We start from the raw sequence: 27,202 nt of genomic DNA on the forward strand, positions 1-27,202 counted from the left end.
AGCCCAGAAGAATCCCATTAGGGGAAGTTTAGAAAAAGACCCAAATATAGCCCATTTATACGCCTATTAATTAGTTTTCTCACGTGAATAGGGTAACATTTTTAACCTCTAGATATCTCCATGAAAATGACTGAGTTGATTACTTACATTAAGACAAACAAAAAATGTATTACACGTTTTTTGAAATTCTTTGTTAACATGAAGAAATTTTGCATAAATTTGCATAAAATCCACCATTCACTAAAACGGTCTGAAAATGAAGATAAAGTGAAGAAACATATCTACTACTTCCAATAAGCAGAAGTCTGTCTCTAAGAATGAGTCATCATCAGTTCATGGTAAAATGTTATGTTTGCACAAAACATTGTAAAACTTCAAACAGTCATATATTTAGTTGTGCATTTTGTGTTTAAGACAAAGAGATAAATGTCGTCTGAAGACACTATAGGGATTTAAAACAGGTCGGAGTCAGTTTGTCATTATTACTGTGATATTTGCTCTGAAGATGGAAGGTGTCAGTAATGTAAAATGTCACGTGCAGCGAGAAAGAGAAAGAAACCAGACGTCACTGCTCACTGAGGAGTTCACTGAGTTCAGCTGAGAGCATCAGGTAAATTACACCTGAGGAAACTAAATCAGCAGCAGCTAAAAAATACAAAATAAAATAAAAGCCTGTGTGAATAAATCAGTATAAATAAACTAAAAGCATGATATGAAGATGAGCAGACAGTGATGGATCTCACCTCTCTGCCGTCTCAGGATGTGGAGGAAACATCTGCGTTCATCACTGTTATTAAACGCTGCTTGGAGGAGTTCGTCTCTTCCTCTTGAAGCAGCGAACACATGAATCTCTTCCTTCAGCCTCTGCCGTTGTGTCTTTACCTCCTTATCTTAAAGAAGCCGTTAAACAGTTGCCAACTCTACACGTGACCTTTGATCCAGAGCTAATACCTCCAAAACATTTATTATTCTGACTGAAAGGAGCTGGAGATTATTACACCGACAGATAAAAGCCATCGGAAATGTAAAACAATGTGACATTTCAAAATAAAAGCACCCAGAAGATGAATGTATGAGTTAAAAGAGAGAGACTTTTATTTTGAAGTGTCAGGAACAGTTTTTTATAAGGAAACAGGTGTTTTTTGTTTCTGCAGCTCACGGCATCAGGCCCGCGTGGTGTCGGCGGCGTGTCTGGCTGTCATGGCGACGGGCTTGGAGACGAGCTGGTTGCCGAGGGTTGCAGCAGCAGGGGCATGCTGGGAGTTCATGCAGGCGGCGATGGTGGGGATCTGACTGAAGTGACGTCGGGCCAGCGTGTGTTTGTGTTCGATCCTGCGGAGGATGGTCGCCTCGTAGGACTGAACCAGCACACACACACACACACACACACACACACACACACACACACACAGTCGGAGTTAAACAAACGTCATCAGCTGCTTTTACAGTTTGACCAGACAAACAGACAAAGACAGAGGTCCAGGTCCTGTTTGTGTTTCTCTTTGGACGAAGCTGTGAACTAACAAAACTAAAAAATCCAAACAACCAAATTCAACGGAGTACGACGGCGTATTAGAGCCACTTTGAGAAAATAAAAGTTCAACAAACTTCAAGAATAAAGTCATAGTTTTACGAGAAAAAGTCATAATATTTTAACCTGTTGTTTTAAAGGAGGAAAGTTGTTAAAATGAGGCCGTGGAGCGTTTCGTGAAGTTGTTCTTCAGTATCAGTTTCACAAACACGGAGATACTTCATCTTTTGGCACATTGTCATCAGGAATTTGAAAAGAATATGCAAGGAAATGCATCTTTTCCTCAGAAAGAACCAGAACAGCTTCCATATCCACTTACTTGTACAATTACCACTTTTTTCCCCGTAAATGTACTACTTTTTCTTCCTAAAATTGCCACTTTAATCTGAAAAAATTATGATTTTATTTTCGTAAAACTATGGCTTTATTCTAAAAGTCCACCTGTGTGACAGTAGCCATGTTTTTACATGGTCACAAACAATCAAAATCAAACAGGAATAAATGCCGAATAATCCGAATAAAACACGTCATGTCGATTGGAAAATATAAATCTGAACGGGCTCATTCAGAAAAATACAAATGTCTTTCCAATCAAGACGGCTGGTTTTTATGCCGGTGGATTTTCAGATCTAGATCCATGTAAAGGGTTAATCTGATCAGAGTCTTATTATTATTATTAATGTTTGTAGCACACGTTATAGATCCATGTTGATGAGAAGAGGCAACAGGCAAATAGAGAGATAATACTTGATGCAGGTACACGCACGTTATTTTGCGTCCATGTGAACAGAGAAGTTAGAACGATTATAATCAGATTGTAGAAAACAAAGCACGTGTTGCCGTGGCAGCACCTTGTGGACGTCCTGCACCTCCAGGTGAGCCTCGGTCTCCTGGTTGGACAGCAGGATGCAGTTCCAGGGGCTCCAGTCCTTCCGGGGCTCCCAGCGCACCAACAGCAGACTGTAGAGGTCGCTGCTGGCGTTGAGGGCGGAGCGCGACGCCCACACCTCCTCCACCAGGTACTTCACGTCCTCCACCTGACCACAACAGGACACACGGGAGACTGAGGCACTACCTTTACATCACAGTTGAAAAAAACTAATTATTGCCTTAATCCGACTATAACTGGACAACTGAGTGCATGTAAACACGTTAGTCCGATTAATATCGGAGTTCTCCAACTCCAATTAAGACACCCAGATAATGTGATTGGAAATCGATTTTCTTCATGTATTCGCCTTAAAGGGATAGTAGCATTTTTTTTTAAAGTGGGGATGTTTGATCTCCAAATAGCCCCTAACTTTAATTGCAGTAGAAGACTCTCTGCACTCCTCCCGTTAGCAACACCAGCCCATAATAGCCCTGCCCAGAGATTTACAACATACAGTGTTGTGAATGGACCCAAAGTAACGGCCTATTTTCACGGCCTAAAAGAGGTTTTACCTGAAAAAAAATACACAGTTCCATTGTTCACTATAATATAATTTTTTCCAGCCCCTCAAAGTGCAGGAAAAACACAGTTTTTATTTGGACCTAACCAACTCACGTATCCCTCCGCCCAGGGTTAGCGCCCGCCGATCAGCAGTTGGTTAGGTCCAAATAAAAACTGTGTTTTTCCTGCACTTTGAAGGGCTGGAAACATTTTTATTATAGTGAACAATGGATCTGTGTATTTTTTTTCAGGTAAAACCTCTTTTAGGCCGTGAAAATAGGCCGTTTCTTTGGGTCTGTTCACAACACTGTATGTTGTAAATCTCTGGGCAGGGCTATTATGGGCTGGCGTTGCTAACGGGAGGAGTGCAGAGAGTCTTCTACTGCAATTAAAGTACTTAGGGGCTATTTGGAGATCATACAGCCCCACTTTTAAAAAATGCTACTATCCCTTTAATCGGACTGAAACTGGACAATGCATGTGCGCACGCTCCACAACAGTAGAGACGGCACCAAGTGGAGCAGAGAAGCAGCCTGAACCCGGCAAAGTGAAGAAAAATAAACAAAACAGCATCAGTGCCGACACAGTGCGACCAGCCAGAGGAGGTGTTTTATTAAAAAAAGAGAGAGAAAGAGAGAGAGAGACAGGAAGCCCATGGACAGACTGGTGCGTCTGGTCGGGGAATGTAGTTGAGAATTTATAGAGGGTATGCGTTTACGTCACGTTGCCCTCGGCAACGCCCCGTTCGATCGGACTGAGTGGCAAAACAAGCGTCCCTCAACATGCTGGCGGATAGCGGTGGACTCATAAACTGTTATATCAAAACAAATTGATGGCCCTAAAAGGCCTTAAAAAGTATTAAATTTATTAGAAAATTCTAAGATGGTCTTAAATATATAATACACAGCATCATAAAATATGTATGCACTTAAACTTTTATATGAAATAACAGGGTAGGCCTATGCGCGCGGGGTCTTAAAAAGTCTAAAATGTGAAAATCTAAATTTTAGGTCTTAAAATGTCTTAAATTTGTTGAATTATTGTGTTCAAGTCTTAAATAATTTTAGACAGGTCTTACATTTTCTTATGCCCACCATGGGCGAGCATTTCACTCGCATTTGCCCCTAAAAAAAACAAACATGTGTGAACCGGAAAAATCACAAAAAGAAAGAGCACACGATTGGTCAAAAACTACAAATCCCACAATTCTCTGCTCTCAACAATAACAGTAGTTGTGTAAGTAAGGGAGAGTGGAGCTGTAGGTGAAAAGAGGAAACAACGCCACGTCTGGTCCTGTTCTATGTTGTTCGTTCACACCGTCACCGTTTATTCGTTACGTCCGCGGTGGAGAAGGCCGTGACGCAAAAACGCGATTAGGCGCGAGACGCGGTAGACGCGACTTTTTTTTTTTTTGCGACGCAATACACCCGATTCTTTTATGGCGACGGGACCTTCGCGTCTTCGTCCTTTTCATCGTGTTTGGTGGGAAGACCCGACGAGGAACGCTTTTTTTTCGCTCGAGTTTATGCGCGCGACCAAACGCGAGATACGCGAGAAATGCGATTTATCGCTCGTTTTGACTTTGTGTAAATTCGCGTCTTCACGAGCCCGCCCATTTTCACTACAACAACAACATTTCTGCTCTCACCAACCATGGTTGAGGGCACAACGCTGCTGTAGCTGCTCTGGAAGAGTTCCAGCTGATGAGCTACAGAGACTTTAGAGTCAAGAGGAGCAGTGCGTCGCTGTGTCGGACTGTTTGGATTTAATGAAGAAGCTGCACAGAGTCAGGTGAGCAGAAGCTCAGGACAAACACTTCGCTCCGGGACATAATGTAGCTACACCTCACATGTTCTTGTCTTTTACCTCAGGGAGATTAAAGTAGTGTCTGTTTCCACTTTCCCTCCGATCTCGGCAGCTTCCCTCTGCTAGTCTGTGTGTGTGAGGCTAAACTGCGTGCGTGTGTGGTTTGTGTACAAACTGAACTGCCTCTGATTGGCTTAGCATGAAACCTTACTCTGCCTCAACCAATCATCATCACTTATGCGGTTGTCTCGTCCCTCCCTCCTCCCCCCTCCCCTCACCAAAGGAGAGGAGGAAAAAACAACAACAGTTTAGCAGCTTGTCATCTGTGAGATGAGATGAGCCAAGTCGGAGGACAATGGCTTCAAGGTAAGGCAAGGCATCTTTATTTATATAGCGCATTTCATACCAAGGCAACTCAATGTGCTTTACATAAAGACAAAACATTAAAAAAGAAGAAGCATAAGACAGAATAAAAACAAACAAAACACTAAAAACAGAGTTAAAAGCATGAACAAATAAAAGTAAAAGAAAAAAAAATCGATAAAGTTTTAAGTTCTCAGCTATAAGCATGTGAAAAGAGAAATGTTTTTAACCTGGATTTAAAAGTGCTTACAGTTGGGGCTGATCTCAGTTCTGCTGGTAGTTTGTTCCACTTGTGTGCAGCATCACAGCTAAATGCTGCTTCACCATGTCTGGTCTGAACTCTGAGCTCCACTATCTGACCTGAGTCAGTAGATCTCAGAGCTCTACTGGGTTTATACTCTACCAACATGTCATTCATGTATTCTGGACCTAAACCATTCAGTGATTTGTAGACCAGTAGCAGAACTTTAAAATCTATTCTGTAGCTGACTGGGAGCCAGTGTAAGGTCTTAAGAACCGGGGTGATGTAGTTTGTAACGTTTGTAAAGTAGTTTGTAACGCGCCTCATTTAATTGTCGGTAACGGTAACGGTGGAAATAGTAATTAGTTAGATTACTCGTTACTGAAAAAGATAACGCCGTTAGTAACGCCGTTTATTTTAACGCCGTTATTCCCATCACTGCCTGTAACACGCAGTGTGACCGCGGTACCTGCAGAGTGGCTGACAGGCTCACTGTTACTGTGCAGAGGGACGAGATTACAGCTGTTAGGCTACTGTCGTCCTGACAGTGACTCCCGACACTAAAACACGAGCTGCTTTTATTCTGAAAAACTCTGACCAGTCAAACTGTAGGATGTGTTAGAGGACTAATTTATCTGTCTAGCCATGACACCTGAAACTGTAAACACAGCTGATCGATCGAAAAAAATGACCGCTCCAGTGAATTTACTTTCCGTCATTGAGAACAGGTTCTTGAATGTAACTCGGTCAAAGTGAGACGTATCCTCAAGATTTTTAGCAGCTCTGTTAGGTCATGCATGCTTTAGATGCTGGCAAAGCTAGACGTGTCAGACTTGTGTGGGCTCGGAGAAAATCGCTTCGTTACTTGCTCGTTTTTTAACTGTGGCGGCTCTGCCACTCGTCTTTTTGCCACTCAGTGGACGTTCCACAGTGACTTCCGAGTACCGTGACGTCATGTGCATACCCTCTATTAAGCTTATTAAATTGTTTATATTCAGTTTTTAACTCGGTGACAGAAAAATCAACAGGACGGGGCCGTATGAACTCGCTGAAATGACGCATATCGCTGCCTGAGGAGGAGACACCGTCAGTTATTCGAATTTCTCTGTTGCATGTAAACTGGGACAAGGACTGAAGTCTGATTAGACGCCAAAATCGAAATTTTGAGCATAACTGGGTTAAGCTGTGATTGATTGATTATGTGTGAGCAGTGAACAGTGAAATCAAAACAAAACCAAACTAACTAACTATCCATAATCAGAAAAAATAAAAAGAATATATATTAAGAAAAAGGAAAAACAAAATTTACTACTAAATAAAATAAAGTTAAACATGTTCAAAAAGGAGTAGGAAGAAGTAAAAACTTATTGACTCCTACCCCCACTCTCTATTTCCTTATGATCCTGTACGATATCAATTATTAGTTCATGTGAATATCTGTATAAAACTAATGATAATAATAATAATATAAATATATATAACAATAAGATGCTAACTGATAATAATACTAAGGTAACTGGTGGACTGGCTGACCTGCAGCAGGAAGGGGATCTTGGCGTCGGGGTTGAGCTGCTGCTCGTCGGCCCTCAGCCTCTTCAGGATGTTCTTGTAGCGGGAGAAGTCGTCACGGGAACGGGCGATGTTGTCGAGGCTGACGCAGTCCTGACACTGGCCGCCGGCGGCGGAGCGCACGTTGCGGCGACAGCTGCGACACAGGAACATGACGCTCTTCAGCTTGGACGGGTTCTGAGGCACCTGGAGGAGGAAGTTCACATCACAGGGTTAGGGGTTGTTTATAATTTTTTTTCTCAGTTGATAAGTCACATTTCTTGAAACTTTCCATCCTTTTCTCTGAACTGTAAACACAAAAAGTTGGGTTTTGTGTTTTACAAAACCTCTGACTCTTCCTGCAAAACCAAACTATGCTAACCGAGTCAATCAAAATGAAAAACACCACCAAACAGTCTCATTACACACAACAGGAAACACAATGATCAGATCATAAAGCTGTAGAAATAATCTTAACGTTCACAATAGGAAAATGCATTTTGCAAAACAGAACAATAATCCTATCTAGCACTTCTAGTAAAAAATAAAAATATACAGAATGTTTGGTTTTGGGCACAGTTTGAACTGTTTTGAGGCAACAATTTGGTTTTGCAGGAGGAGTCAGAGGTTTTGTGAATGTAGTTAGAACAGGGTTTATACAGGAACCTTGAAGTTAATTCTAATACCATTTTAAGACATTTTCAAGACCTTCTCAATATTTCTTAAAGGTGTACAGAAATGGCTGTTTGTCCTGTTTGTCGCGCCGAGTTGTCACGAGCTGCAACACGAGTTTACCCGAGTAAGGAAAACGAATTTGATTGGTCGTTATCGAGCGGGCGGGATATTCAAAGCTTGGGGCGAGACCGAGCTCCGTGTGTGTGTGTGTGTCTCAGACGTTTGAATGACGGATGACGGATCCAATATCAGTGGCTGGTGAATCGTGTACAGGCTGACGTATAATCCGTGCGCCTGCATCATCCAATGCGAAAAAAAAAATACACACTTTCAAAAATAGAATTTTGCACAAAGTTTGGCCTACAACGTCTGAAAGATGAGTTATTACACTAATTTTATGACCCAGAGTGGGCTTAAATTCAATTTTCTTTTCTGTACACCTTTAATACCTCACCGGCACTTCAAGCTTTAACCATTTACATCAGTGACAGTTTTAGTTTGTGATAAAGACTATAGACCACTATGATACAACAGAATTCAAAATAGGCTGGGATAATAAATCAAAGGCAAAGTTTAACAAAAAAAAAAAAACCCAAAAAAACATTTCTCCACTCTCAAAAAACAAAAACAACAATCTTCTTTTCTTTGTTATGTACCAGTTCATCTTTGTTTTTTAATAAAATGAATAAATTCACATATTTTACAATGTTTTTTAGGACTCAAAACTCTTGGACAGCTAATTCAGAAAAAATACCTTCAAAATTTAAGACCTTATAAAGTTGTGAAAGGACTTTTTAATACTTTTTAAAGGTCTTAATTTTCCCAAAATTGATTTATCACCTTTTATAGTTATACTTTTCAAGACCCCACGGATACCCTGTAGAAAAGTGGGTTTTGTGTTTACAGTTAAGAGAAGAGGATGGAAGGTTTCAAGAAATGTGTGAGAAAGACAGTAGATTTAGACTCGGTGTGTGGTCACCTTGAGCAGCTTGGCCACCTCGGGGTTGAAGGCCGGCGTCTTGATGTACTGCAGCAGCAGCGTGCAGATCCTCCGCCTCAGCCCCTGCAGACTGGAGGCGTCCAGACCGCGGGTCAGCAGGTCCGCCTCCCGGTCGATCAGGGCCACGATGTCCAGGGTCAGAGGACACTGGTGCTCCTGCACGAGACAGACAGGAAGTTAACCCTTTAACACCTATAATATTAAAGGGATAGTTCACCCAAGATTGAAATTTCACTCATTATCTCCTCCCCCTCATGTGGACTAAGGGCTGGGAGAAGTTTCAGAGTCCTCCGTGGCTTCTCTGAGTTACAGGGGTTCTCGGCGTAGCAGTGCATGTCCATATAACGGTTGCAAATGGATACCAACTGTCTTCATAACAAAAAGACACACCAAAAAACATCCAAATACCTCCATGCTGCTCGTATGTAATGTCCCTCTTGTAGAAACATGACATGAGAAAACAAGTTCTGCCGGTCAGTGCAAATCACGCGAGATTTGCACTGACACAGGAAGAGCAGTGAACTGAGACACTGGGAGCTTCCGCTACAAACAAGCTTAAAATATAGACTTATTTTCGGAACAATTTCTCATGTTGGGGCTTCAATACAAGAGGGACATTACAGACGAGCACTATGGAGGTATTTGGATGTTTTTTGGACGTAGAAAGTTGGTATCCATTGACAACCATTAGGGCCCGACCGATATGGATTTTTTGGGGCCGATGCCGATTACGATTATTAGGGGGGAAAAAACCCGATAACCGATTAATCGGCCGATTATTATTATTTTTTTAATTAAGTTTTAAAATTGTATTACTATAATAATATATCTATATATATTATATAATATATAAATTAGGGCTGCCTGGTCGACCAAAAAATCATTAGCCGACTAAAATTTCATTGGTCGATTGGTTGCATGAAAAAAAAAAAAACATTTGAAGCCCTGTCTTGTCAAAATGAAGTCAAAATCAATATGGGCTTTTATTTTGAAGGGCCAAATACAGGAAGTCATGACACGTGATACTTTTTTGTTGTTGTTTTTTTTACACGGCACGGCGTCTCTCTCTCCCTCTCTCTCTCTCTTTTCAATTAAAAGCGATCAGCTGTTGCTGCCGTGCCCGGCACCGTGTCAAAGCGCTCACCGGCGGTCAGTCTCACAGCAGTGTCACGGAGCAGAGACATGATAGTCCCCGCTGCAGTCAGAGTCCCGCATCGCTCCACGCCGCGGACCCCCGCCCCACCCGTCACACAGCCTCAGCTCAGTCACTCCCTCCCTCATCTACTGTGTTTATTGGTGATAAATGAGCATACTGCCGTGCCGGTATATAACGGTAAAACCCGACCCCGACCGGCTTGTTGAATCTCGGACCCAACACGGCCGGAGACGAGCATTAATTAATTAATTCACAACCCGACCGCGGTAAAAAAAAAAAAAAAAAAAAAAAAAAGGGAAACAGAAAGCCAGTGGCAACACTGGTTTTGAGACAGATCAGTCACTCTGCTGTGTGCTGTGACTGAGGTGGTAGTGGATGGAGTTTGTCATGAGGTCGGCGCCGGTGCGGGGGAATCTTTTCAAAGTAAAACCAAGTTTTATTCCCTGCATTTTATTCCTGAAAATATCGGCGACAATCGCCGAGTTTTGGCCGATTACCTATTAGTTTCAAACGGGCTATAATCGGCCGATTTAAAGGGCAACTTCGGTTTTTTTCAACCTGGGTCCTGTTTTCATATGTTTTTCTGTATATGTGAGTGATGGATAATACTTTTATTGAGGTGGCTCCAGTATTGAGCCCGGCAAGCAGCCTACAGCCCAGCTAACGCTCTTACATGGGGCAAGTGGCTCCCGTCAAAGTTCGCGGTATAAACAGGCATTTTTTTCAAACTGACAGGCCCAGATAGTTACAATGAATGTCCGACAACATACCAGACCCTGTGGTCGGCACGGCCTTGCTGAAATTGTCAGCCCCCGCGCTGGAATCTTGATTGAAACTCAATGTAGGCTACGGCAGTGATTCTTAACCATAGGGCCGCGGCCCAAACTTGGGCCGCCAGCGCCCCCTAGAGGGCCGCGAAAAACTTTCAGTTTTGCACCTGTGGGCCCCAAGGGCCGCGGGACTTTGTAGATTATCAAGTGAAGACAGAGATATGTTATGCATGAGACGCTCAGTAACTTACAATGCCGTTTTCGACCACGCGGTGGCGGTAATGCATCACGCAGTTGTTTAACAAGCGCCAATACACAGAGAAGAAGAGTCTTCTTCGCTCGCTGCGGCAAATATGGATAAGTTTTTAAAAAGAAAACATGACGACGAACATCCTGACCCCCCCACCCAAAAGACAAAGTTTTTGCGGAAATACAATGTCGACTTCATTAAATACGGTTTCGTAAATGGAGGAACAGAGGCAGTGCCAAAAGCCCAGTGTGTGGAGTGTGGGCTAATGCTGTCCAACGAAGCCCTCAAGCCCTCAAAGCTACAGCGGCATCTAGAGACCAAGCACCCGATGCTCGTGGGAAAGCCGGTGGATTATTTTAAGAGGAAGGAGAGTGGACTGCAGATGCAGAAAAGGTCTGTCGTGTCACTGACGAGCAACTCTAAATGTGCATTGAAAGCGAGCTACCTCGTAGCCAGACGTGTTGCACAGACTAAGAAGGCATTCACCATAGCGGAGGAGTTGGTTCTGCCTGCCGCTGTTGATATGTGCCGTGAGATGATCGGAGAAGCCGCTGCAAAAAAGCTGCTGACCATCCCACTCTCAAACGACACTGTGAGTCACCGTATCGCAGACATGGCCTCAGACATACAGCATCAACTTATAGAAAGAATAAAAAGTAGCCCTTTTTTTTCTTTGCAACTAGACGAGTCCACGGATGTCACGAATGCTGCACTGCTGCTAGTTTTTGTTCGCTATCGCTGGGACAGTAGTTTGCACGAAGACATACTGTTTTGTGGAGAGCTACCAACACGCACCACGGCTCAGGAATGTTTCCGCTGCATGGATGAATACTTTACTGAGAACGGCCTGGACTGGCAGAACTGCGTCGGGGTGTGCAGCGACGGTGCAGCATCAATGACTGGCAGGCATCATGGTGTCATTAGACAGATCCTTGATCGTGCACCAGAAGCTAAATGGACACACTGTTTTCTCCACCGCGAAAGCCTTGCAGCAAAAAAGATGTCACCAGATCTCCACCAGGTGATGGATGTAAGTGTGAAAACCATAAACTTTATTAAAAACAATGCAGTGAACTCCAGATGTTTTGCTAAGCTTTGTGAGGACATAGAAGCAGATCATGTCCAGCTGCTATATCACAGTGAAGTGAGATGGCTCTCAAGGGGACTGGTCCTCAATCGTTTGTTTGAACTGAGGAATGAGGTCTTCTCTTTTCTCACTGAGAAAAAATCTCATCTTGCACATTACTATGCTGACACAATGTTCACAGCAAAACTTGCCTACCTCTGTGACATTTTTTCACTACTGAACCAACTGAACACCTCACTTCAAGGAAGAAACAGCAACATATTTTTTGTTGCAGACAAAGTTGAAGCTTTCAAGAGGAAACTTGCTTTGTGGACCAAGAGGGCCCAGGAAAAGAGGATGGACATGTTTCCACTTTTGTCTGACATTTTGGAAAACTCCCCTCATGTGAATATCAGTGACTCCGTCTCCCAGCACCTCTCACAACTGGCAGAGAAATTTGGTGACTACTTTCCTGAGGATCCCAGAGAGGGAAACATGTGGATTTTGGACCCATTTTCAGTGGATCCCACTGCAAGTGATGTTGCTTTGCCCTCACACCTGGAATCCCAGCTTCTGGAAGTTTCCACTGACAGCACTTTAAAGCTGCAGCGGGGCAAACTGGACTTGGGCTCCTTCTGGATTGCAGTCTCAAAGGAGTACCCATGTCTTGCACTGAGGGCTGTGAAACTCCTGCTCCCATTCACAACTACGTACCTGTGTGAATCAGGGTTCTCCATTGTGGCCACAACTAAGACCAAAGCCCGAAACAGACTCAGAGCAACACTGGAGGCTACTCTGAGAGTGAGCCTTTCTCCCATTCCGCCCAGACTGGATCTGATTATGTCTCAGAGGCAGGCCCAAGTGTCTCATTAAGAGGTGAAGATAAAAAGGGAGTTGTTGTTCATTGTTGTTATTATTTGTGTCATTGTTCATTTGTCACAGATATAAAGATTCTTCTGTCATGAAAAAATGGAGACTGCTGAAGCAATTTTCAAATGGCTTTGCAGATTATAAGGCTATAGTTTCATTTGCACTTTATTTCAATTTTATTTACAGTTTATTTATTTAATTTAAAAATAGATTTATATTATTTGAATGCATTTATTTTACCACCCCCTTTTTTATTGATTTTTTAAAATGTTTTTATTAATTTAAAGTAAAATCCTAATATTGGTCATTTTTTAGAATTATTATTAAAAAGCCTGACTTGATTCTTGAAAATGTTCTTGTCACAGCCTGATTTGGTCCAGGAATTATCAGCCTGTTCAGTGTCATGATACAGTATGTGTTACATACACATGTTTAATAAAAGTCTTTGTGATAATCCCATTTTATCTTTTCATTTCATTTTACAAGGTTTTTGCTTGTTAAACAGTAAGTGGATTTGGTTTATTATTGAATACAAATTAAACAGAGAGTGAGGTCAGTTAAACCTATACAGTGTTAATATTTAGTGGGCCCCGGGCCACTTTGTACTTTAAAAATTGGGCCTCAAGGTCACAAAGGTTAAGAACCCCTGGGCTACGGTATGGAAGCTCAGCGGCGCTGTTTTCAACTGGTTCAACTCGACCGCAGCAGGAGGGGTGTGTTTGATTTCAGCTCCGGGCCAGACCGTTGCGCGGCTTGCTTGTGTGCCTGCGGGGGCGGGGCTCATTGGGGCTCATAGACTCCGCTCCGGTCAAACCTGGTGCTGAGTGTAAACACACCCCACCGGCACAGAGCGTAGAGAGAGAAGGAGACGGAGGGCTGCAGCTACTGTAGCGAGCCGGGCTCTCCTGTAGCCTACTACAAAGGTGGCTGTTTAACCCGGCTTTATGTTTACGTTATGTTCAGAGTTTCATCCTAAAATCGGCTGTAAAAGCGCGGATGTTACAAGCTGGCGGCACCTTTACTTTGCAGTGGATGTGGATCAGGACGGGGCGTTTGACCGGAGGGAGAGATACGTATCCCCGCGGCCGCCTCAACCCAAATTTTGGCCAGAAAAAACCCTGAATACGTTAATTTCTCCTTTCTAGTATGTTGTCGGACATTCATTGTAACTATCTGAGCCTGTCAGTTTGAAAAAAATGCTCGTTTTCGGCGAACATTGACGGGAGCCACTTGCCCCATGCAAGAGCGTCAGCTGGGCTGCAGGCTGCCTGCCGGGCTCAATACTGGAGCCACCTCGAAAAAAATATTATCCATCACTCACATATACAGAAAAACATATGAAAACAGGGCCCAGGTTGAAAAAAACCGAAGTTGCCCTTTAATCGGCTCGCCGATAAATCGGTCGGGCCCTACATTATATGGACAAATACTGCTGTGTGGACCCCCCCCCCCCCCCCGTAACTCAGAGAAGCCACGGAGGACTCTGAAAATTCTCACAGCTCTTAGTTGACATGAGGGTGAGTAGATAATGAGTGAAATTTGGGTGAACTATCCCTTTAACCTACAAACAGAGCATCATAAATCCCTCTTAGACTTTTATTTTGAAAGGCACTGTGTCGTTTGTGTGTGTGTGTGTTACCATGACGGTGTGTTTGAGTGTCATCAGGACGTGCAGCCGCCGCTCCTGGCTGACTTCAGACTGGCTGACGTTGTTGTACAGGTCTCGGAGCTCCTGGGCTCTGATGGTGTGTTCAGTGTCCATCTGGAGCGGTCGGCCGTCCGCCGCTCGCCAGCGGTGAGGAGCTGCAGACTGGACCCACACAGGACAACAACCGGTTAATGTGTACTGTAGCTTTGTTTAAAGGGATAATTCAACATTTTGTCAAATTGGCCCATTGCCATAATCCCTATAGTCATAGCAGTAGGTTTGTTACCTTTAAATGTCGGTGCAAGCTGTTTTTAGAACGGTGGAGCAGAGCCGTGAGCTGCTCAGAGCTACACTACGGAGGCTCATTATGGGATTTCTTGGTTTCCCTCATCAAACTCATCAAATACACAATCCAACAACTCCACAACGCTCTGGTGGACAAGTTGTGAGCTGCACATTCACCACGCTATGAGATAATAACACAACGTTACCACACAGAGTTGTTTTAGAGGGAAATTCATGATAAACTGCTGATGCACGTTGCCTTCAGGGGCAGTTTTTCGGCATGCAGTCTCTGCATTTGACTCGAAAACAACTCCCATCCCATGAGCCTCCGTAGCGTGGTGGTGATTTCTACTACACTCATCCTGATACAGTGACTTCTAGTACTACTAAAGTTCTTACCACTACTAGTTCTCCCACTTCACTACACTGACAGATGTTGAACTGCTCCTGGTTCCACTTCAAAAACAGCTGCTACTACTGCTGCTGTCATTTCTAATACGTTCATCCTGCTACAGTTTCTCCTAACTGAACATACCACAGCCAAACCAGGAGTTAGTGTCTGTCTGGTCTGAAGGACTGTCAGACTCTCTTGCACTGGAAAAAATCACTTAAATATCCCATCTTTGACAGAATGTGGAGATGTTTTATGGTTTTCTTAGAACCATCAACAAATGAGTGTTGCTTTATATTCAGTACTATGTATGTCTGTTTGTTTTGGTTTTGTTTTATTTAAAGTGCTTTTCTCTTTGGGTTATCTAAGTTCACTTTTGGACCAGTGACTCTTCAGGATGACTTGACCAAATATCACCTTCTACTGCCCTGTCATGTTTACCTTTTTTGAAGATGAGCCTGTGATAGTTTTCTCTGAGAACTATCTCACTTGTTGAAAAAGAGAAAAAGAAAAGAAGTGTTTTTGGTGTTGGAGGAGAATTGGGGGATGTGGAGGGGGGACAGTACGACCTCTGACCTTGTCCAGGAAGTTCCTGATGGTCTTGTCGTAGTTGTTGTTGTGGACGGCGATGCGGTGGCGGCCGATGGCAGCGATGAGCTGCGTCTCCTGCTCCAGCAGCGAGCAGAGAGCGGCCTTCCTCTCGGCTCCACGCAGGGACGAGTTGATCTGCTGCTCCTCCTCACAGCGCCACTCTGACACACACACACACACACACACACACACACACACACACACACACACACACACACACACACACACACACACACACACACACACACACACACACACAACCAATCACATTACACTCCTAGTTGTCTGTCCCCGCCCACCATTGCTGCCATCCATCTTTATCACGGAGATACACGGCGGCCATTACAGACTTCAGAAGGGCTAAAAGTTTCCTAAAGTGTTGTGCGTGCATGAAAACTGTAAGTAGTCAGCTTTGGATATTTGTGTGCAATATGATTGCAGCTTTATGTTATGTAAATTTAAGTTTAGCTGTTATCAGTAATAGTCACGTTTTTGCTAGCTTAATTGCTATGTTTACTTTATGGTAGCCTAATCATGCATCCACATGCGCAGTTCATGTTAAAGATTAGGGGGATTAAGGGCTCCTATGTCATTTCATTGCACTGTTAATTTTGTTTATTGCAATGTTTATTGTATTTCAGAACCACACAAATCAATGCACCGTGGAAACTGCCCTACATAAAAATTCTGAAACTCAACTCCAATTGTCTCTGTCTTTCACTGGACAACCGCCAGCGTGTCTGAGCTCGGCAATAACCAGCATTAAAGGGATAGTATCATTTTTTTTAAAGTGGGGTTGTATGATCTACAAATAGCCCCTAAGTACTTTAATTGCAGTAGAAGACTCTCTGCACTCCTCCCGTTAGCAACGCCAGCCCATAGCCCTGCCCAGAGATTTACAACATACATTGTTGTGAATGGACCCAAAGAGGTTTTACCTGAAAAAAAAAAACACAGTTCCATTGTTCGCTATAATATAATTTTTTCCAGCCCTTCAAAGTGCAGGAGAAACGCAGTTTTTATTTGGACCTAACCAACTCACGTATCCCTCCGCCCAGGGTTAGCGCCCGCCGATCAGCAGTTGGTTAGGTCCAAATAAAAACTGTGTTTTTCCTGTACTTTGAGGGGCTGGAAAAAATTATATTATAGTGAACAATGGAACTGTGTATTTTTTTTTCACGTAAAACCTCGTTTAGGCCGTGAAAATAGGCCGTTTCTTTGGGTCTGTTCACAACACTGTATGTTGTAAATCTCTGGGCAGGGCTATTATGGGCTGGCGTTGCTAACGGGAGGAGTGCAGAGAGTCTTCTACTGCAATTAAAGTACTTAGGGGCTATTTGTAGATCATACAACCCCACTTGAAAAAAAAATGCTACTATCCCTTTAAGTAACGGGTGAGGGCTACAAAAGGCTAACCGTATTTTTCACACACAGTTTGAACATGTCCATCACTGACAGCTGACAGCCATCACCCCTCGCCCCCTCGCCCCCTGCTCCTACTCTCCAGGGCGTGGAACAGCAGGTTGAAGTCCTCCCTCCTCTGGGGGCTCAGCCAGCGCTGGCGCCGGTCTCTCAGCTGCTCCTCCCTCTCCTCCCTCCTCCTCCTCTCCTGCAGCTCCATCCAGGCCAGACGCCGGCCGCGCTCCCTCTTCATCAGCTGCACCTCCTGCTGGGCGAGCCAGCGCCGCGCGAACGACTGCAGGCAGATCACCTGGGAGGGAAGAACACTGTAAATACACAAATTCTACTATTTATTCTTCTTACAGCTACAATCTGTTCAGGATTTGTGTTGTTCGACTCTAACAAGAAACTTCACCACCTCATATTATTAGTTAGTGACTGTTGTGAATCAGGTTTGACAAAAAAAAAAGAAAGAAAGTCTGATTTATTTTCCACAGACAGTTCAATATAAAGTGTCAGACTGTTGAGACTCTGCGTTTATTCACATAAAATTCAATGAGAAGCTGTGAAGTCACTTTAATGTGAAGTTACTGCTGGTTGAGAGTGTTTAGACAACAAATAATCAAAATTCATGGAAGAATCATCGATTAAAAATGAAAACATGTGTAAATTTAGCTTTATTTATATTAATAGTCATCAGTTTATGGTAACTCTTTAATTTACAGACAAGAAATAGCCAAGAAAAAACAACTAATTGCATAGTAATGTCAAGAAATAGCCGAGAAAAAACAATAAATTGCGTAGTAATGTCTAAAAATAGCCAAGAAAAAAACAATCAATTGCGTAGTAATGTCAAGAAATAGCCAAGAAAAAAACAATCAATTGCATAGTAATGTCTAAAAATAGCCGAGAAAAAACAATTAATTGCGTAGTAATGTCAAGAAATAGCCAAGAAAAAAACAATCAATTGCATAGTAATGTCTAAAAATAGCCGAGAAAAAACAATTAATTGCGTAGTAATGTCAAGAAATAGCCAAGAAAAAAACAATCAATTGCATAGTAATGTCTAAAAATAGCCGAGAAAAAACGGTCAATTTCATAGTAAAGTCATGTTTTTCATAAAGGCAAAAGATTACACATGCTTTTCATGCTTTGAATTTTTTGGGAAAGGGAATTTTTCTCCACCAAGTCCTTGCAACTGTCAAGTACAATCAATCTTTATTTATTGGCTACAGTATATTTCATGACATTACAATGAAATCGACCGTTGTTTCCCGGCTATTTCTAGACATTACAACGTAATAAATTGTCATTTCTTGGCTATTTCTTGACATTATGACATAATTAGCGGCCTGTGAATTAAAGAGTTACCTAGTTTGTTTGTAAGTGTAATTGTAAAGTTGCTGCATCACCAACAACAACAACTTAACTTTTCTTTTGACCATTATATCTATCTATCTATCTATATATCATAATAAGATGTTGTTCTGTTCACCCACAGCTTTCAGCCTCCTGTCGTGGTACTGCTTGGCGGTGACGTAGTTGCCGGGGGCGACCAGCTTGTCGTCGGAGCAGGACACGTAGCAGCCGATGGCGGTCATCTGGGTGGAGACGTCGACGGGGCACTGCTGGACCTGAGACCTCAGCTGCACCGTCTGACACAGAGAGAGAGAGAGACAGGAAGTATGAAATATAATGAACACATGAAGAAAACTGGTCACGTAGTCGATGTCTCATCTATCATCCATCCATCTATTCCTTAACCCATCTATCATTCATCCACCCATCCATCCATCTAGCCATCATCCATCAAGGTGAGTTACTGTAAATGAAAGAAAGAAAGAAAGAAAGAAAGAAAGAAAGAAAGAAAGAAAGAAAGAAAGAAAGAAAGAAAGAAAGTAAAGGAGAAAGAAAGAAATAGAAAGAAAAGGAGAAAGAAAGAAATAAAGAAAGAAAGAAAGAAAGAAAGAAAGAAAGAAAGAAAGAAAGAAAGTAAGGGAGAAAGAAAGAAATAGAAAGAAAAGGAGAAAGAAAGAAAGAAAGAAAGTAAAGGAGAAAGAAAGAAATAGAAAGAAAGAAAGAAAGAAAGAAAGAAAGAAAGAAAGAAAGAAAGAAAGAAAGAAAGAAAGAAATAGAAAGAAAAGGAGAAAGAAAGAAAGAAAGTAAGTAAGGGAGAAAGAAAGAAATAGAAAGAAAATGAGAAAGAAAGAAAGAAATACAGTAAAGGAGAAAGAAAGAAAGAAAGAAAGAAAGAAAGAAAGAAAGAAAGAAAGAAAGAAAGAAAGAAAGAAAGGGAGAAAGAAAGAAATAGAAAGAAAAGGAGAAAGAAAGAAAGAAAGAAAGAAAGAAAGTAAGGGAGAAAGAAAGAAATAGAAAGAAAGAAAGAAAGAAAGAAAGTAAGTAAGTAAGGGAGAAAGAAAGAAATAGAAAGAAAATGAGAAAGAAAGAAAGAAATACAGTAAAGGAGAAAGAAAGAAAGAAAGAAAGAAAGAAAGAAAGAAAGAAAGAAAGAAAGAAAGAAAGAAAGAAAGAAAGAAATACAGTAAAGGAGAAAGAAAGAAAGAAAGAAAGAAAGAAAAGGAGAAAGAAAGAAAGAAAGAAAGAAAGAAAGAAATACAGTAAAGAAAGAAAGAAAGAAAGAAAGAAAGAAATAAAGAAAGAAAGAGAAAGAAAGAAAGAAAGAAAGAAAGAAAGAAAGAAAGAAAGAAAGAAAGAAAGAAAGGAAGAAAGAAAGAAAGAAAGAAAAGGAGAAAGAAAGAAAGAAAGAAAGAAAGAAATACAGTAAAGAAAGAAAGAAAGAAAGAAAGAAATAAAGAAAGAAAGAAAGAAGAAAGAAAGAAATACAGTAAAGGAGAAAGAAAGAAAGAAAGGAAGAAAGAAAGAAAGAAAGAAAGAAAGAAAGGAAGAAAGAAAGAAAGAAAGAAAGAAAGAAAGAAAGAAAGAAAGAAAGAAAGAAAGAAAGAGGAGGATGACGAGGGTGAGATGCTGCTGATCCGTGATGTGTAAACAGTCTTTACTGAGGTGACGGGTCAACACACACACACACACACACACACACACACACACACACACACACACACACACACACACACACACACACACCGGTCTCATTACTGCAGCCGTGTGTGTGTGTGTGTGTGTTGATGTATGTACAACAGCAGGAATGAGCCTCATTACAGAGAGAGAGAGAGTGAATGACACGTACAGGGGGAAGGTGTGTGAGTCATATGTTTCCTCCGTCACACATCAAACCAGAGGAAACAAACCAACACACACACACACACCCTCCTGTGTGATTTCAGCACATCCATCATTATATATATATATATACACATACATACATAGCCTATATATATATTAAATCTTCATTTTCCTGTGTGTTGGTTTTAAATCAGAACTTTGTGTCTCTGAGCTGCAACAAGCATCTGATTGACCTTCTGATCTCACCTGACAGCAGTCAGAGGGTTAAATGACGGAGGATGAACTTATCGACAGACTTACACACACACCTTATGTAATGATCTGGTAACTCTGAGCTAAAAATAACAATAACAACTGTTCTTCCTTATTATGAAATCCAGCTGAAATAAAATAAATAATAAATAAAAACAAAAAAAGACAAGCCACGTCAGTCCGAGTGAACAGACACTCACACGAGCAAGAGAAGAGCAAACCTGTGACAGAAAAGAGCAACGTTTCTCATCACATTGTGACTTTAAACTCTGTGGTTTCAATCTGACCTGCACCGCATTGTTGTTGTTGTAGAGCTGAAACTCAACAGGCTTTAAAAAGCACTTTGTAAAGTTCAGGATCTTTGTGTGTGTGTGTGTGTGTGTGTGTGTGTGTGTGTGTGTGTGTGTGTGTGTGTGTGTGTATGTGTCCTCTTGTATGTCTCATTTCATTTCATTTCATTTCAAACCTTTATTTATTATTAGTATGTGAGTTCAGGATGTAATCAGACCGACCACTGTTTGATCAAAGAGTCGTTTCCAACTCGACTGAGGAGGAAATTGTGTTTTTCAGACTTTTAGAGAAATTAGTGGTTTATTCAGAAAAAGTATAAAAAATTTCGATGAGTCATTGTGACAATTTTGGGATGAAGCTGACCAAACTCTGGAGAAATAAGGATTTTAAAACATACAAAGAGATAAAGGGATAGTTCAACATTTTGGCAACCCATTGCCATAACCCCTATAGCCATAGCAGTAGGTTCGTTACCTTTAATTGTCGGTGCAAGCTGCTTTTAGAACGGCGGAGCAGAGCCGTGAGCTGCTCAGAGCTACGCTACGGAGGCTCATTATGGGATTTCTTGGTTTCCCTCATCAAACTCATCAAATACACAATCCAACAACTCCACAACGCTCTGGTCGACAAGTTGTGAGCTGCACATTCACCACGCTATGAGATAATAACACAACGTTACCACACAGCGTTGTTTTAGAGGGAAATTCATGTAAAACTGCTCAAATCCATCAAGCAGTCTCTGCATTTGAAAACAACAGTGGCCTTTCTCCACCCTGCAGTGAGGTTTGAACTCCTCCAGCCTGTGGTTGTCGGTCGTGTACCTGTGCGTCCCGGCTGAACACCTCCACCCCTCTGTCCGGCCTCCTCTTGGGCAGCGTCTGGACGGCGGCGTGGTGGAACTCCACGCCCGTCAGCCGGTGTCTGAACCCGCCCACGAAGGCCTTCTGCTGCCGGGGACGCTCCACCTCCACCACCACCTCCTGGAAGCCCCCGTCCTCTGGAGGACACACAGACAGAGAGAGTTAATTAATTAACTGTGGTCAGTAGGGGTGGGAGAAAAAAATCGATTCACATAAGTATCGCAATATTTTTTTTGAAAAAAATGTTTTTTAATGTGCATTTCTTCGCCTTTTTTACATAAAGAGAGTCCAGCTTTTGAAAAGGGTTTAAGTTCACTTTATAATGGAGTATGTTCATTTATAGGCTCCTACAGTATTTGTGTGCAGATAAAATGTCAAAGGGACAACGAGGAGTTTCTCCATCGGCAGAACGAAAAATTCCGTGACAATAAAAAAGTCTCACATTAATGTGGATGAATCTACGTTACCACTTGTTAATGGGCCCATTTTCTATAAATATATGGTTTTGTCTCTATGGTTATTTTGTTATTATTAGTGGTGGTGGAAATGCTGGCTGCCAAATCGCCGTTTATGGTCGGAACTACAATGTGATCGTCTTTGAACCTCTGACTTTAACTCTTGATGAATGAAAACATGAGTCTGTCTTGCGCCTGTCAAAGAATTTCACGGTGCGGAGGCTCATAAATGTAGTGTGAAAACGCTTCGCTTTTCCAAAACTCCTCGTTGTCCCTTTAAAATGTAGCCGTTTAGCTCAGTCTATATCTCATTTTGTCAGAAAGGTTTCAGAAGCCTGTTTTTTCTATACTCTTTTATTTTGGCCTCTTTTATGCAGTCCAGGCTTTTGAAAAGAGAGTAAACATATATATTGCTGCTGAATAAATCTTAAAAACTGACTTACATGTGATGTGTATTTTGGGGGGAAATATGGTTCCTGGAATAGTCTGTAGACAATCATAATCATTCAACTGTTTCACTGCTGTTAAAAATGCCTTGACTAAAAATCGAGAAATTCGGCAATATCATAGAATCGCAATATAAATCGAATCGACATCCAAAAAATCGTAGAAGAATCTAATCGGGAGAAAAGCGTATCGTCCCAGCCCTAGTGGTTTAGGTATTTGCAGCAGGGGCCCAGGTTCGAGTCCAACCTGTGGCCCAGTGTTTTATAATAAAAGTCCTGCTCACCTCTCTGGACTCGGACAGTGATCACGTCCGGCATGACGTCCTGCTCCGAGGGCGGCAGCGGGCACAGCGGGTGGACGCTGGGATCCGTGGAGCTCATCTCCAGCCGGGTGGAGCCGTGAGGCCGCACGCCGAGCTCCATCAGGCTCTGCCTCTCCTCCACCACCCGGCCTGCACATAACATACACACACACACTTAAATCAACAACATCCCAACCCAACAATACCGTGCAATTTAAGTTATTATTTATTTGCGACGTATTTATTCACACTGCAAACAAGTGCTAATTTTACACTTCCTGTGGTTGTCCCATTCTGAGAGGAGCTGGAAACCTGAAAATCTTTTTAGCTTTTATTTAGTGAAAAGTCCTGTGGTTCGTAGTTACCAAGTTATTATTGTCTGTATTTGTTGTATTTTATTGTTCTTCTCTACTATTGAATCTTGAATCTTTGCATATTTTTGGGTGAGGTATTTTGTATAAGCTCATGTGGGGGTTTCAACCTCTCCTGCACTTAATATTCTTGTTTCATTTCTGTTTTTGTAATTGTCCTTGATTTTTATGGTACAGATAAATAAATAAATAAAATAAAATATTCTTGATCTTGTCTCTTTCATGTGTTACTTATGTATTTGTTTGTTTTTATTCCTTTTATTGTCTTCTCACTAATTATTTCTATTTTTATTCTCGATCCTTTATGTGAATCAGTCTCCAAATCCTCTTGGTTTTACCTCTTATGTTATCGTTGTTTTCATCTATCAAACTATAAATCACTTTGATTTGCTCTCGACTGACTTGAAAGGTGATATATAAATAAAATGTTATTGATCCTTAACCTTATTTAACCACATGTTGGTGTGTGAGGACCAACTGTGTCTGTTTTGATGAGTGTGTGTGTGTGTGTGAAAAATGTTTGAGGTTTAGTTCAGTTTAATGCAGTGTTTTGAATTTCATTGTGAATTTTTTATGCAATGACAATTAAGTGATCTTGAACCAGTCGATTAGAGACATCACACCGGTGATTAAATACATGTGAGGTTGTGAAGACTGAGTTTTAATGAGCTGAGCTGTAGGATTATTAACATCAAGCTAAAAGATAATAACTAACTACTGTTTTAAACTGCAGTTCATTCATTAAACTGGTTCATTCATCAGTCACATCAGTTGTTTCCTGCTCATGCTGTTGACCACAGTTTACTCGTCGCCCTCTCAGCACTTCAAACACTGACACGTCGTCTCTGTGAGTGTTTCTGTGGCGGAGGAGCAGACGCACCGTCCAGGGAGATCTGCAGCACCTCAGCAGGAACTCTGAGCTCGGCGGCGAGGTGACGCTTCAGATCCTGGATGCTCAGACCGATGGCGAACGCCACCGTCATCACGTGACCGCCCGGCGCCAGCACCACCTTCACTGCAGACACAGTCACAGCCCGTGTTAGATATATATATACGTATACAGTATATAAATGACTTTTTATTCATTTAAAGATGATTTTACAATGGAAATAATTTAAATTCAGCCCAGTTTTTTTCATTTCAACTCAGATCATTAACAATAATGAGACAATGAGAGAGTTCCTCCACACATTATCTCCACACTGTTCATCCACTTGTTAGAGCTACAGTGAGATATAGATCGCGTGGTGAATGAGTCCTGTGTGAGGTTACCTAGAAACAGCACAAACACACGTGAGCCACTTGGCTGCCTACGCTTCATCTGCAAATAAATTAATTATTCACCAGGTCCAGATCACTTCAAGTAAAATGACAAAGGGAAGTGGTTGAGAACGAGGAAGAGGAGGAGGAGGAAGAAATAGTTGAGATGCCTTCACTGGGCGTGGGAACATCAAAGTCAAACATATGAAGAATGAATAACGTGGTTTGAAGCAGCACAGGACGTTTCTGTCTGAGTGAATTATCTGAATGTTCAACTAAAGCTTGTTTAGGTGACCTTTAAACTTCAAGGACACTTTACATTTACCTGTAATCAGTATGCCTTTATATTTATGTATCTGTAATAAAGGGATATAGTGTAAATAAATACTAATATATAGAAATCAATAGACTTTTAATTGGAAGATGGTTGGATGTTGTCAGGCAGCATCAGGTCTGATGTGATGATGAGTGTTTATAACAACAGAGACAGAAACGTGCTGCTTTGTTCTTCTTCTCTTTCTTCTTTTCCTCACATAGTATAATATTTCTGTTATTAGGCTTCATGATACTTGTTACCTTGACAGCAGCAGCTATTTATGGAGCCCATATGAAATCAGTAAGACGTTACAAATGCATTATGACACGTGTTTAATTTAAAACTGGTCACATTTACAGATTAAACTAAACATGAGTTTCTGTGTTTTGATGAGCTATTTCACACTCATGATATCCAAAAGAGTTTAAGTTCTATTTTTTGTTTTTATTATAGGAGCACCTACATTAATATGACTCACCTGTAGCTGTTGAGTTTCCAACGTTGTCATGCAGCTGTTTTGTGTCGTCGGGCAGATCAGCCTGAGTTTCAGCTTCCTCCACTGTCGTCAGCACATCTGGACAGGAACACATCAGGAGGATCACATGGGACAAATATGGATTTCAATAAAAAAAATGACACCTGTTGTTTTTTCTTTTCTTTTGTTTTATTTTAGTTTTCTTGTGAGCGTTTTGTTGTGTTTACTCTGTCGTTTGTCTTCTGTCTGTCTGTTTTTTGGTCAGTGTATTGTCGGTTTATACATTGTATATGCCTGTTCCCATTACAGTAAAAAGAAAAAAAAATGACACCTGTCAATCAGTAGATGTACAACAATACTATATCAGTTGAATAATGCTCAAATCCATAATTCATTTTGATCCACTGTCTGAATAAAAATGTAATATGTGTATATAAAATATGAGTCTCTTGGATAGATAGATAGATAGATAGATAGATAGATAGATAGATAGATAGATAGATAGATAGATAGATAGATAGATAGATAGATAGATAGATAGAGGTCAAAGGTGACTCACCAGGGGTCGACCTGTGAGACGGACCCTCCTCTCCCTCGTCTTCTGCACCTGCTTCTCCCTCCTCCCCCTCCTCCTCCTCCTCCTCCTCCTCCTCCATCACCCCCTGCTCTTCCTCTTCCTCCTCTCTCTGCTCCTCCTCCTCTTCTCTCTGCTCCGCCATGACAGTTTCTGAACGGACCGGCTAATGCTAACTCGTTAGCTTCGACCCACCAGGAGGCTCTTTAAACCGACCGGAGCGCGAGGTCACGGTGAACGGCGGTGACACGGTGAAGAACTGATCCACGGTCAGTCCTTTAAACTTCTCCTTTAATCCCGTCCGTGTGTTTATTCAACTTATTTATTGACTAGATGCAGAGCTAGCTGAGGGGCAGCTAACACTGTGCTCCGTATGTTACCTCGGTGTCCAGGCAACGGCCATGGCAACGGCAGAGTTTACACGTCGCTAGGGCAACCACAAACGTCTCCCTCAGTCACCCTTCACCGCGTTACAGGAGTTTAAAATTAACAATAATTGAAACAAAACTGTAAAATGTTCAATAAAGAAGCTGGATCATTACTGGTTTAGATACAAGGAGAACTCTGTGAAACTTATGTTTTTGTGCAAATTATGTTAAATATTCGGATTATCCTTCTTTTTGGGGGGGGTTTCAGCTCCACGTCAACAACCCCACTAGGCCCATACAACATCACTGAAGTTATACAGCAGAAAGTTAAAAGTTATTTGTGGGTGGGTCTCAAAATAGCTCCGTCCTTGTTTTAGGGGAGTTTTGAAATGCTGTTTGGTTGTTTTACGGTCTAGGGTTCATTCTCCATGAAATATAAAGCTCCTTTTAAAAACACAGTTTACAAAGTGACTGACAAAGAAAACAAAGACGTGAAAGTCAAAAACAAGGATAAGAAACACACTCACACACTTCTCTGATGTGTAGCCTATTCAGCTTAAATGAAAAAGATTGCGTCTTCTCAAAGAATCTAGCAGTGTAAAAAAAATATGGAAGTGCAATTTTTCAATTTCCTATGTTTTCTAAGTTTACCTTGACTGCCAGACAGGAGGAATGTAGCTACAGTACGGCTAGGTTGTACGGTATTCCTGTAGGCTTTCCTTTCTTTTCTTTTTCCTTTATTTGTTTGAGAGGGACAGTGTAGCCTACATTAATAAACATTTTAAAAAGATAAAATGTAAATGCACCCATATAGCCAATAGCCATGGTCGCCATGAAAGTAGACAAAGTCTGAATGCTGAACATCTTCCAGAACAGTGTGTTTAAGGTTAATAACACTTAATTTTGGAGGCACAGTATTATTTGTTCTAAAAAAATATAGAGCATGGATGAAGATGTTCTTTCCATAAGTTAAACAAAGACTTTTTTTTAAGTTAGAAGATGAAAAC

The 27,202-nt window shown here is 41.6% G+C and overlaps 1 protein-coding gene across 1 annotated transcript; it reads right to left on the minus strand.

Moving 5' to 3' along the window:
• Positions 1-1,163: 1,163 nt before the first annotated feature.
• On the minus strand, positions 1,164-27,020 carry iqub (IQ motif and ubiquitin domain containing; the record flags this gene model as incomplete). Its single annotated transcript, XM_083974425.1, has 13 exons — positions 1,164-1,358; positions 2,383-2,568; positions 6,907-7,128; positions 8,576-8,752; positions 14,348-14,518; positions 15,609-15,784; positions 17,124-17,334; positions 18,524-18,679; positions 21,590-21,765; positions 22,814-22,981; positions 24,083-24,217; positions 25,257-25,352; positions 27,002-27,020. 13 exons carry the CDS (start codon positions 27,018-27,020, stop codon positions 1,164-1,166), a joined length of 2,088 nt encoding a protein of 695 aa, XP_083830551.1.
• Positions 27,021-27,202: the final 182 nt, after the last annotated feature.

This window comes from Trachurus trachurus (genome assembly GCF_905171665.1).
Source record: "Trachurus trachurus genome assembly, chromosome: 6".
Classification (NCBI taxonomy): domain Eukaryota; kingdom Metazoa; phylum Chordata; class Actinopteri; order Carangiformes; family Carangidae; genus Trachurus; species Trachurus trachurus.